This window comes from Rana temporaria, chromosome 1, assembly GCF_905171775.1.
Source record: "Rana temporaria chromosome 1, aRanTem1.1, whole genome shotgun sequence".
NCBI lineage: Eukaryota > Metazoa > Chordata > Amphibia > Anura > Ranidae > Rana > Rana temporaria.
The window spans coordinates 482,595,392-482,607,854 of NC_053489.1; the positions used below are offsets into that span (position 1 = coordinate 482,595,392).

The window sequence follows — 12,463 nt, forward strand, 5'->3', positions numbered from 1 at the left end:
TTGCTGCAGTTGTGCAACAAACTTGTGAAGCCTGGCAAGTCTATCAATAGCTTAGCAAGTAGTATTCAACCCTGCACAATTGCTTGCTATCTGGGTTGGAGTGTCCAAAGGTGTCCCAGGTCTGTAACAATCCTTTAGTGCAGGGGTCTCAAACTGGTGGCCCTCCAGCTGTTGCCAAACTACAAGTCCATTGAGACATTGCAAGGCACAAGAATGACTCATTCAGGCAGAGGCATGATGGGACTTGTAGTTTCACAACAGGTGGAGGACCACCAGTTTGAGAACCCTGCTATAGTGTATACTAAAACAAAAAACTTACTGTGTGTGTAGCACTACCCCCAAGGAGCTACTGGTTTGTTTTGGGTGGCATGTTACCTCATGGCTCCTCCGCCGTCTAAGGGTGTATGGTGAGCGCATCGAGGCCTTTTGGGTAATGACTGCGCTCCCAATAAGCATTTTTATAAATAAATAAATAAATAAATAACGGAATGTCCACAACAGGTGTCTTTTTCTGTGCTCTTTATTACCCAGCCGGGTAAAAACAATAAAACTTGTGGTGAAGAGTAAAGATGTAGTAGGAAAAGAAACAACAGACTCAGGCGTAACAATAAGGAAACAGTCCTGCTTCCAACAACACTTTCTTCTTCACCACTCCAGCCGGAGTGGGTTTAGTGTACCTGGGACAGGCCTCTCTCACTGAACTGGCAGCCAGAGTATCACTCGGAACTTAAGGGAAAAGACTCTGCCACAGACCCTCCTTAGAATTCAGATAGCGGAGATAATCCTCCCTGATAGATTTTGTGCCTGGATCTCCTTCAGGTAGTTTGTAGTTAGGTTACCGACTGATAGGTGACCATTGTCCAGCCTTTCAGTGTCCGGTTACCTTGATCCCCGGTGGATTGTCGAGACCCTATTGGATCGCCAGCCTCTCTTGACTCTCCTCAGGCGGACTCCCCGCGAACAGCTTCCTCTCAAAGGAATAACGCTTGGGATCTTATTAGGATTTGGGACCCAGTCGATCACTGGGGCCCAGCCACAGCTCAAATGTTCTGGACCAACGTGGTCCCGGAACCAGGAACACTGTGTGGCACGCGCATCCCGGCCTGGTAGGCCATTTCGCCGGGGCGCCGTGATGTGGTCACCCTAAAGGTGGTTGCCACACTGGAAGAACACCCAGACCAATGGCGTCTGCCCCATAAATACCCTCCCCCAGCATCCACAGCGAGGAAAACCCCTCCTGATAGGCTGCTGGGAAAAAGCACCCAAACCTCGACTCCACTGCTGCCACCTGTCGTCCTGGGGTGGCATCAGCACCCCAGAAGCGACAAAATGAGCCCACAGCACAGCCAAGCTGATACAGAGACCCAAATTCAAACAAATCAGCCTGGTCAGAGCTAACTAACTCTCTGACCCCCTCTAAATTTAAACTAGCACCGGTTCTTAGAAGTAACCAGGCGCTACATGTGCTACTAAGGATGAGCTCCAGCATGTTCGCAAAGTCCACATGCACAGCCCACCAGGGAGTCTGCGCTGCGCTAATCACAGGCAGCGAGACATTTCCTGAGCTCTGCAGCCGCGCTTTGGGACAATGTCTCACTGCCTGTGATTAGCGCAGCGCAATGCCGACTTCCTGGCGGGCTCTGCACCGGGACTCATCCTTGTGTGCTACTAGTGTTTGGCTTGAAGAAAAAGTGGCAACCCTAGTCACTGGTTCCCAAAAAGTGTCAGTTAGGTGTCTGATTTGTCCGCCGTAATATCGCAGTCTCGCTATAACTCACTGATCGCCGTCATTACTAGTAAAAAATAAATGAGTAAAAATATCCCGTAGTTTGTAGATGCTATACCAATCGAAATATGCTTATTGGGATTTGTTTTACCAAATAAATGTAGCATATGTACATATTGGCCTAAATTGATGAAGAGATTTGATTTTTTTTTTTTTTTTTACATTTTTATTTGGGTATGTTATATAGCAGAAAGTAAAAAAAATGATTTATAACACAAAAAATAAAAACCGCAGAGGTGATCAAATACCACCAAAAGAAAGCTCCAAGTTGCAAGCGAAGTACATTTTGAAAGCCAATGTCTGAAATAGAAATGTACAATAACCAATAGTAAACACTGGGTGGCAGCACGCTCTCTGAGCCCACATAGCCTGCCTGTCCCTAGCACGCACGCTGACTGCACTCTTACTTCCTCTACGTCACCTGACTGTTGTCAGTCCAAAGATCGAACCATTGATCCTATCGGGCGGAATTTGTTTGAGGTAAGTCAGTGTTTGCCATTTCTCAAAGCACTATTCTATACAGCAGCATGCGGATTGCAATGCTGGAAGAAAGCAGCAGTGTTGCTTTATAATCCTAATCTCTAGTCCTAGTAAATGCTGTTTTGTATGTGTAACATTCAGAAGCCCGAGCACAACATGTATTGGATGTAATGGAATATAAAGGTAATGGAGAGTAGTGTACACTAAATAAGAGCTTGTTGCAGAATCCTTATTGACATTGGCCCAGATTCAGGTAGGGGCGCGCACTGATACGGCGGCGCAGCGTATAGTTTTTACGCTACGCCTCCGTAAATTACTGGAGCTACGCTGCATTCACGAAGCATTTGCTCCGTAAATTGTGGCGGCGTTTCGTAAAAAGGGCCGGCGTAAGTGCGCGTAATTTAAATGATCCCGTAGGGGGCGTGGATCATTTAAATTAGGCGCGTTCCCGCGCCGAACGTACTGCGCATGCTCCGTCGGGAAAATTTTCCGACGTGCATTGCGGTAAATGACGTCGCAAGGACGTCATTGGCTTCGACGTGAACGTAAATGGCATCCAGCGCCATTCACGAACGAGTTATGCAAACGACGCAAAATTTGAAAATCGCGACGCGGGAACGACGTCCATACTTACCATTGGCTGCGCCTCCTAATAGCAGGAGCAGCCTTACGGCGAAAACAACGAGAATCGGCGTAAGTATGCAATTTGCATACTCTACACTGACAACTACGGGTTGTGCATTCTGACGCTGGTAGCGGCCAGCGTCAGAATGCACCCTAAGATACGACGGCATAAGAGACTTATGCCAGTTGTATCTTAGGCTACAGTCGGCGTATCTAGCTTTCTGAATACAGAAAGTAGATACGCCGGCGCTACTTAGCAATTACGCTGCGTATCTATGGATACGCAGGCGTAATAGCTTTCTGAATCTACCCCAGTGATAACTAGTCCATTGCTTTTTATTTTTTCAACGAATACCGTATAGTGCGCACCCCGAACTTGAAGAAAAATTCCTGGGGAAAAAAAAAAAATACAGTTTGGATGCCCCTCGTCGGTGTCCTGCCCGTCGTCCATCGGCGGCCTTGTCCGTTCCGGCGTCCTTCTGTGGCCATCGTGGTGTCCTCCCCGCTCGATCCCCGCTTCCCGCGCTGAGTTTGAACCACTGCGCCGGCATATAACGAGCGCAGTACACTCGGGTATAGTTGGGCAGCCTCTCGCGTAAAGGACGCACAGGACGTGACCGCGAGAGGAGCCGAGCCTGCCCGACTATACCCGAGTGTACTGCACTCGGTATAAGCTGGCGCAGTGGTTCAAACACAGCGCGGGTATCCGCATATATCGTGCACCCACGATTTTGCCCTGAATTTCAGGGCAAAAAGTGCGCGGTATACGCCGATAAATACGGTACTGACTAGACTAACGTGTTAAAGTAGAACTATGGTAAAAACTTTTTTTTTTTTTTTTTTTTTTTTTTTTTTTTTGGATAGAGAATGGGAGGGTTATAACCCCTGCCAGATTTTTTTTTCTCACTATCTGTGTCCCATTGCGGAGATTTCCCTTCACTTCCTGTCCCATAGCCAGAAAGGAAGCGAGAGAAAATCCCCCTTCCTGACAATGTTCAGCTTTTAGCGATCCCGCACGTTGAATGAGAATTGCACGGTCATGCAACACTGTACCCAAATGAAATTTTTATAATTTTTTTTTTTTTTCACACAGATAGAGCTTGCTTTTTTGTAAAATATGAAAGATGTTACGCCGAGTAAATAGATACCTAACTTGTCATGCTTTAAAATTGCGCACACTCATGGAATGGCGCCAAACTTCGGTACTTAAAAATCTCCATAGGCGATGATTTGAATTTTTTACAGGTTACCAGTTTAGAGTTACAGAGGAGGTCTAGTGCTAGAATTGTTGCACACGCTCTTGAGGCACGCGACGATACCTCACATGTGTGGTTTGAACAGCGTTTACATATGTGGGCGGGACTTGCGCGTGCGTTCACTTCTGAGCGTGAGCTACCGGGGACAGGGGCGTTTTAAAATTTTTTTTATTTACACTTTTTTTTTTTTTTTTATCACTTTTATTCCTATTACAAGGAATGTGAGTGAGTGAGTGAGTAACTTGTATAGCGCAGCAAATGCGAACTTAATCGCCTCAATCGCCTCATGTAAACATCCCTTGTAATAGGAATGGTGTGTGACAGGTCCTCTTTATGAAGAGATGGGGGGGGGTCAATAAGACCCCATATCTCTCCTCCAGGCTGAAAAGCATAAGATCGTGAAAAATAAATCACCGATCTCATGCTTACTAGCCGCAATCGCGGCTTTGTTTACCTCCGACGGTCATAGAGATGACTGGTGACCATCTGGTCACCGGAAATCTCTATGATCCTCATGCGACATCGACCGATTAATTCTCCTGGTCCTGATGGCACGGGAGAGCCCAGAGAAGCACCGGATGGCGGCGGGGGGGGGGATGTCCCCTCCCGTCGCCTATAAGAACGATCAAGTGGCGGAATTGCCGCTATGATCGTTCTTATCGTGCACAGAATCGCTGGCATGAAAGAATGATATCTGAATGATGCCTTTAGCTGCAGGCATCATTCAGATATCCCCCCCCCCCTACAAAGTCCAGGACGTCATATGACATCCATCTGTGAACGTCATGACTATGGGCGGGTAATGAAGTGGTTAATTATCTCCTGTTTTTTTGCTAAATAAACAAAGTCCAAAAAATTTGAAAAAAAAATAAACTTTTTCATAGTTAGTTTGGTATAAAATTTTGCAAACGGGTAATTTTTTCTCTTTTTCACTGATGTGCGTTTATAAAGCTACACTGATGGGCAACACTGATGAGATGGCATTGATTGGCAGCACTGGTGGGCACTGATTGGCAGCACTGGTGACAGCGCGAGGAAAGGAGTGCCGATAACTGACTTCTGCTGACAGCTGTGATTGGACACAGCTGATCACGTGGTAAAGGGCCCCTGATTGGCTATTTACCAATCAGGGGCTCTTTACCACTGCTATTTACAGTGTCCTCTGAACGCTGCGATCACAGAGCCTGCAGCCCACACCCCATGGTGGCCGTGATCGCGGGACGCCCTTATGAGATGGCATCCCAGAACTAGCTGGCCGTGCTGTAGCCATCGTTCGGCAAGTGGTTAAGGGAATTCCTTGGGGACCCCCAAGTCACCAGAACCAATTTCCCCTTTGGCCATTGCCCCTATTTCTTTTCTGGGACAGCCCAAATTTACTTTTCTGGGGACTTCCTTTTATCCTGGAATGTAAACTGAGCTGCCCATGTGTGTGCATTTTAAAGTGATACTTTGGTTTCTTTTTTTTTTTTTTAATAACAAACATATCATACTTGCCTCCACTGTACAGTTCGTTTTGCACAGAGTGGCCCCGATCGACCTCTTCTGGGGTCCCACGGCGGCTCCTCCCCACAAGAGCTAACCCTCTCTGGGAAGCTCTTTCCCGAGGGGGTTAGCTTGCGGGCGTGCTCCCATGTTATACACCCGGCGTGCACAGCCGCAGAGTGTATAACTTGGCCGCGTCATTGGATTTGATTGACAGCAAGCCCCGCCCCCTAAGGGCCCCGTTCTCTCCTGAGAAAAGGCCAACTCCTTGATCAAGTCTTGGATCATTTTTTTCAAAGACACCATTGTCTCCATCCAGGAAGAGCCTTGCGTAGCGCCCACAGCTATCACACAGGCTGCAATTACAGGGACAGCACCTCTACACTACAGAGCAGAGAAAGGAAGTCTGGCAGTAGGATAAGGCAGGACAGAGCCCCTGTGAGGACCAAATGGTGAGTCCCACATACACTGAATGAATGAATGAAAAACTTATATAGCGCGGAACATGCGAACTGAATCGCCTCTGGGCGATACACTGATCCAAGAAAAATGGGCTCCCCCACTCCTCAGTGCATTTAGCAGCCCAAGTGACAGGACCTCATCTCAGGAGAGCATGTACCTGAATGGCGGCACCAATTTCTTTGGGTGGGGCAGGGGCTGATGAATCCATGATACTGTGTGGCCTTGAGGACAGAAAAGAGAATGGGTGCGGGGCGTTGTCAACCAACCATGGGTATGCTGCCATGAAGGCCCCTGCAAAATGTGTTATAAATGGAAGGTGTTGTCTGATTGGGTGGGGTGGAGAGGCGGGGAGGGGAGGTCACAATCTCCACCTCATCCAATGGGAGAGTGCTTTGCGTTCATTGAGAAAAAAGCAAGGCATTCTGTAAATGGGGCCCGTCCTGAGAAAGTGAGCCCCTGTTGTCACTATGCAGCAGCCCAGCATGTAACCAAGAAGACGGTGGCAATTTACTGTAGTAGTGGCAGCAGTGGTCTCACGGGTATGGCATATACTGTGCATACACTTGCAATGTGATTATCTACGTTGCATCTTTCTAACAGTGAAATAAGTTCAGATTTCAGATGGCTAACTTCTCTTTCTTCTTTTAGGTGTGATGGGGCGCTTAGATGGAAAAGTCATTGTGTTGTCAGCAGGAGCACAGGGTATTGGAAAGGCTGCTGCCATTGTAAGTCTGAATATCATAATGTGTTTCTGCTGCTTTTTACATGCATGTATTTGTGTTAAAGGAACACTAAAGGTTTGTTTTTTATTAGATCAATTGATTGATGTAAGCTAGAGCATTTAAATATCACTTACCTCGTTTTTCCTTTGGACCTCCAAAATACAGTAATCCAGGTTTGAAAATGCCATTTCCTGTCTCTCCTCTTCTTGCTTTCCACCAGCACCTGAGCCGTTTTGCATGGTGGAAAGCAGAATGTGCTCACCCCCTCCCTATGACTACAGCCCTGCGTGAAGATGCTCTCCTATCCCTCACAGGCATGGAGGCTAAGCCTAATGGGAACTGTAGTTCCCATTAGGCCGTGATGTAGCAAGAATGAATGCGCACCGCAAACCAGGAAGTCAGTGAGAATAATGATTCAGGAGTTACGGAGGTGAATAAAACAGATCGATTTCAACAGGTATCAAACTAGTTATGATGGAAAACATTACTTTTTACTTATCAGCTACTGTCAGACTTTAATTTAAGAGGAAAATATTTTTGTCTTTACAACCCCTTTAAGTGTACTTGTGTTCAAAATCTCTATATACAAAATAAATAAAAACCTATTCAGTACATGCAAATATCCACATATCTCTTATAAAAAAAACATATGCTCATGCCAGAAACTCAGTCAGAGCCAAACTTTGCTGGAGGAAAATTAGCAAGCAACTGGTACAGGAGGGGAGCGAACTGATAACATGGCTTAGGATTTATGTGTAGCAGTGTTGTTAGCCCACTGCAGGAAGTTAAGATCTGCCTGCATTTCAGGCAGGATCATCAGGTATTTTTTTAGCATTTGCAGGCATTTTAAAAAGACATAACATGGAGAAATCTAACATATTGGGGAACTGTGCTGAATATGTTGTTATGTAGCTGGATTCACGTACCTGTGCCTAACGTTAGGCAGGCGTAGCGTATCTCATATACGCTACACCGCCGTAAGTTAGAGAGGCAAGTTCTGTATTCACAAAGCACTTGCATCCTAAGTTACGGCGGCGTAGCGTAAATCGGCCGGCGTAAGCGCTCCTAATTCAAATTGTGAAGAGGTGGGCGTGTTTTATGCTAATGAATCGTGACCCGACGTGATTGACGTTTTGAACGAGCGGCGCATGCGCCGTCCGTGGACGTATCCCAGTGCGCATGCGTCGGATAGAATGCCTAAGATACGTCGAACACTGGCTACGACGTGAACGTAACTTACGCACAGCCCTATTCGCGTACGACTTACGCAAACGATGTAAAAAGATACGCTTGTTCCGACGTCCATACTTTGCATGGGCTGCGCCACCTAGAGACCAGCTTTATCTTTACGCCGGCGTATGTCTTGCGTAAACGGCGTAACTAATTGTGACGGGCGTATGTACGTTTGTGAATTGGCGTATCTTGCTCATTTGCATATTCAACGCGGAAAACTACAGAAGCGACACCTAGCGGCCAGCGTAAATATGCACCCTAAGATACGACGGTGTAGGAGACTTACGCCACTCGTATCTTAGCCTAATTTAAGCGTATCTGGTTTCCAGAATACGCTTAAATTTACGACGGCGCAGATTCAGAGTTACGACGGCGTATCTACAGCATTAATGACCAGGCCAAATTTGGCAGCTTCCTCATGCATTGATAAACCTCACAACAACCGTGTCTATATTTTGCTTACCAAAATCCTTTTTTACATTTTTTTTTTTTTTTTTTTTATGGAAACAAGACTTTTTTTAATGGGTACAAAGTTTTTTTATTATTCCTTTATTTATAAAATTAGGTCACATCACATGAAAATGAGAGTTCCAACAAACCTTTAGATTTACAGCATGTCCAATATTACGCACGACTTGTAACAGGAAAAAAACCCTGGGAATCTATCTTTCCCTCCCTTAGGTCCCTCCACTGGTTGCCCGTAAAAGACAGAATTACGTCTAAGGCACTATGCCTAACACACAAATGTGTTCAAGGTAGTGCGCCCCAATATCTATGTGAAAAATTTAAATGTCACAACCCCAATCGCGTTCTCCGATCTACTAACCAAAATCTACTCCAGATACCCAAGGCCCGCTACAAGTCCAAAGGAGATCGAAGATTTGCAGTCCAAGGACCTATAGTAGGACTAGATAGACCTATATAGGACCTAGACTATGGAACGATTTACCAACCAGCATCCGTACGGAAGTGAATCACCTGGCCCATCTATTTTGAAGGAAAAAAAATATATAGTAGGAAATGGATACCAAGCGCCCTGAGGCGATTCAGTTTGCATGTGTTGCGCTATACAAGTTTTTCACTCACTCACGCCATCAAAACATAAGCAGCAGGATGACTTGAGAAAACATTGAATAAAAGAAAAGAAGTCATAAGAAGAGTGCCTTGCTGCACCTCTTGAATTTTTCATAATTTTTATTCTCCCTTGCAGAGCTGATCATTTGGTGTGAGCGACTTGCCACATCTTTACAGTGGAAACATCGGTATGTGCCAGGAGGACAGGGCACTTGCGCTCCGCGTTCATTATTTAAAAAAATAAAATAAAATCTCTTTCATTTTTATGTTCAGTTTTTCTTACACATATGTTTATCCTGATTGTGCCACCTGGTGGCGCTTACCTATTATCCTATGTTGTCATGAGCAACGCTGTATCCTGGCCTATGCCAACAAGGCCTGGGCCTAGGCCAACACGTTGCAGGGGGGCAGCACAGAAAGTGTCTCCGCCAGGTTGCTTCTAATTTTGACTGTCCTATCATCCTGGACCACAAACCTTCCTCGCTTTGCTATATGTTTTCTGCTGCACCATTGGCATGGTTATATCTTCTTAGTCCTCTCCATAAAATTATCAGAAATTTGTGCTTAAAGTAGAACTATAGGCAACACTTTTCATTTTGGATAGAGTAAGGGAGGGTTATAGCCCCTCTCAATTTATTTTTTATCATCCCTGTCCCATTGCAGAGATTTCCCTTCACTTCCTGCCCCATAGCCAAACAGGAAGTGAGAGAAAATCTATGCAAATTAACCACTTAAGCCCCGGACCTTTAGGCAGCTAAATGCCCAGGCCAGGTTTTGCGATTCGGCACTGCGTCGCTTTAACAGACAATTGCGTGGTCGTGCGACGTGGCTCCCAAACAAAATTGGTGTCCTTTTTTCCCCACAATCAGAGCTTTCTTTTGGTGGTATTTGATCACCTCTGCGGTTTTTATTTTTTGCGCTATAAACAAAAATAGAGCGTCAATTTTGAAAAAAAATCAATATTTTTTACTTTTTGCTATAATAAATACCCCCATTAACATATATAACATTTTTTTTTTCCCTCAGTTTAGGCCGATACGTATTCTTCTACTTATTTTTGTTAAAAAAATCGCAATAAGCGTTTATCGATTGGTTTGCGCAAAATTTATAGCGTTTACAAAATAGGGGATAGTTTTATGTATGTATTTATTTATTTATTTATTGTTCTACTGCTAATGGCGGCGATCAGCGATTTTTTTTTTCGTGACTGCGACATTATGGCGGACAATTTTGACACATTTTTGGGACCATTGTCATTTTCACAGCAAAAAATGCATTTAAATTGCATTGTTTATTGTGAAAATGACAGTTGCAGTTTGGGAGTTAACCACAGGGGGCACTGAAGGAGTTATGTTTCACCTAGTGTGTGTTTACAACTGTAGGGGGGTGTGGCTGTAGGTCTGACGTCATCGATCCTGTCTCCCTATAAAAGGGATCACACGATCGATGCAGCCGCCACAGTGAAGCACGGGGAAACCGTGTTTACATACGACTCTCCCCGTTCTTCAGCTCCGGGGAGCGATTGCGAGGGGCGGCTAGAAACGAATAGCCGCGCCCTCATCCCGGATCGCTCCCCGAGGATTTCCCCCGACCCGCGGAAAGGCAGGGACGTACATGTACACCCATATGCCTGTACGTGCCATTCTGTGGACATACATATACATGCGGCGGTCGTTAAGGGAATCCAATGACCCCCCCAGGCCCTAGGAACTAGTGTCTTCACTCAAAAATTACAGGGCGTGTCATAAACAGAAAGGGGTGTGCCCTTGACAAGAAGGGGTGGGTCATATTTAAATTGGGGGGTCATGAGTTTAGTCAGGCCTAAGGCAGCACAAAACATAAATACACTACTGGTCATGAGGTACACTTCCTGAAGTGGTTGATGCCCCTCCTCCTTTCTGCTAATAAGTGTCGGATGCCTTGTTCCTGCTTGTGCCCTGGGCCAAACGTTGACCGTAGAGGGTCTGATGGAGGTTGAATCCCCCCCACCCTTCCTTAACATTTAAGCCTTGCAGGATGGGGCTTCCGCCGGCCTGGGAAGCAAAGTATATCCGCCTAATCACATTTCTACTAGCCTAGGTAAGTTGGTTGAACACCCTCCTCTGTAGTTTCATCTTACCAATTTACTGTTTATTGTTTGCCAGCACATGAGAAGTTTTCTTCTCAATTCTATTGCCAAGCATTAGGCTATATTAATTGCACATTTTGGGACCTATATTTATGAGCGTGATTAAGCCCATTTCACAAAGGTGCTCAGATCAGTTCTGCCTATCATATTTCTATGGAGTGCCAATGTCTGTGTACAGCCACCTACCTCTAGGTCTGATCCAGCCGCCCCCCCCCCCCCCCCCCCCCAAAAAAAAGAAGAGGATCCATCCAGTTCCATTTAGGTGGATCGGAACAGAGGGTAGTCGGGTGTAAACGAACAGTGGAATACATTTTCTTCTGGCCGCACATAGAGCAGAGCGGGCTCTGTCTGTGTCCATTCTGCAGAAACCGAGCAGACACGGATGTGTAATCCACCCAATAATCAGGGGATATGTGAGAAGGTTCCCTACTGATTGGAACGCAATCTGCCCCATGTGAAAGGGGCCTAAGGCCAAATGCACACACTGGATGTTTTGCTAATATTTCCTAGATGCCTTTTTTACTGGCAGCAGGGTTTTGGCAGAAAATCCGTATTAATCAGTTGGGCGTTAATTCATTTCATTGGCCAGAATAATAATAATAAGCCCTAAGCGTGCCTAGCGTTAACACACGTTTTAGATTCTGCCAAAGCGGTGCACTGAATGTGTGTTTTTTTTTTTTTCTGCCGCTAAACTCTTCTAAACAAAAACAAAACGTCGGACGCCCCTAACAGCCACATTAAAAACCTCCAGCGTGCATGGGGCCTAATGGTGTAAAGAAACACAGTGCATAGAAAATTCTGATTACTGTATCCTTATGTCTTGAAATTTAAAGTTGTTTAGAAAATATTTGATAACTGCATTAATTCACTTATTTATTTTTCTTTTTGTTTTAAGGCATTTGCTAAAGAAGGGGCCAAGGTGATTGCAACTGATATCAATGGAGAGAAGCTGAAGGAGCTGGAATCGTACAAAGGTTACTTTCTGTTTATGTTTTAGAGCCCATTGACGCCAGCCTTGTCCACTGCAGTAAATTACACGCATGTGTCTTGCATTAGGGTAGACCATTTATTGGGGCTTTATATTGAGTTGGCCATTGCACTACAATGAACCAAAAATTGCAGTATTTCTAGCCGTGCACCACAATACGCATTGGTGCATTGGCACATATTGCACTGTGCTGCAACACACAACCACTGACAAGGTGCATTCACCAAC

General features: G+C 45.4%; 1 protein-coding gene across 2 annotated transcripts in view; it reads left to right on the forward strand.

Annotated features, from left to right (window-relative positions):
* Positions 1–2,147: 2,147 nt before the first annotated feature.
* Positions 2,148–12,463, forward strand: part of BDH2 (3-hydroxybutyrate dehydrogenase 2) — a 44,931-nt gene continuing 34,615 nt past the window's right edge. The window contains exons 1-3 of one of the 2 annotated variants that reach the window (XM_040329877.1): positions 2,148–2,266; positions 6,739–6,815; positions 12,143–12,221. In XM_040329877.1, the coding sequence (XP_040185811.1) occupies positions 6,744–6,815; positions 12,143–12,221 (151 nt within the window). In that variant the 5' untranslated portion in view covers positions 2,148–2,266; positions 6,739–6,743. Of the gene's footprint in view, positions 2,267–5,922; positions 6,081–6,738; positions 6,816–12,142; positions 12,222–12,463 lie in introns of those variants that run through there. The other variant, XM_040329878.1, reaches the window with a different exon arrangement.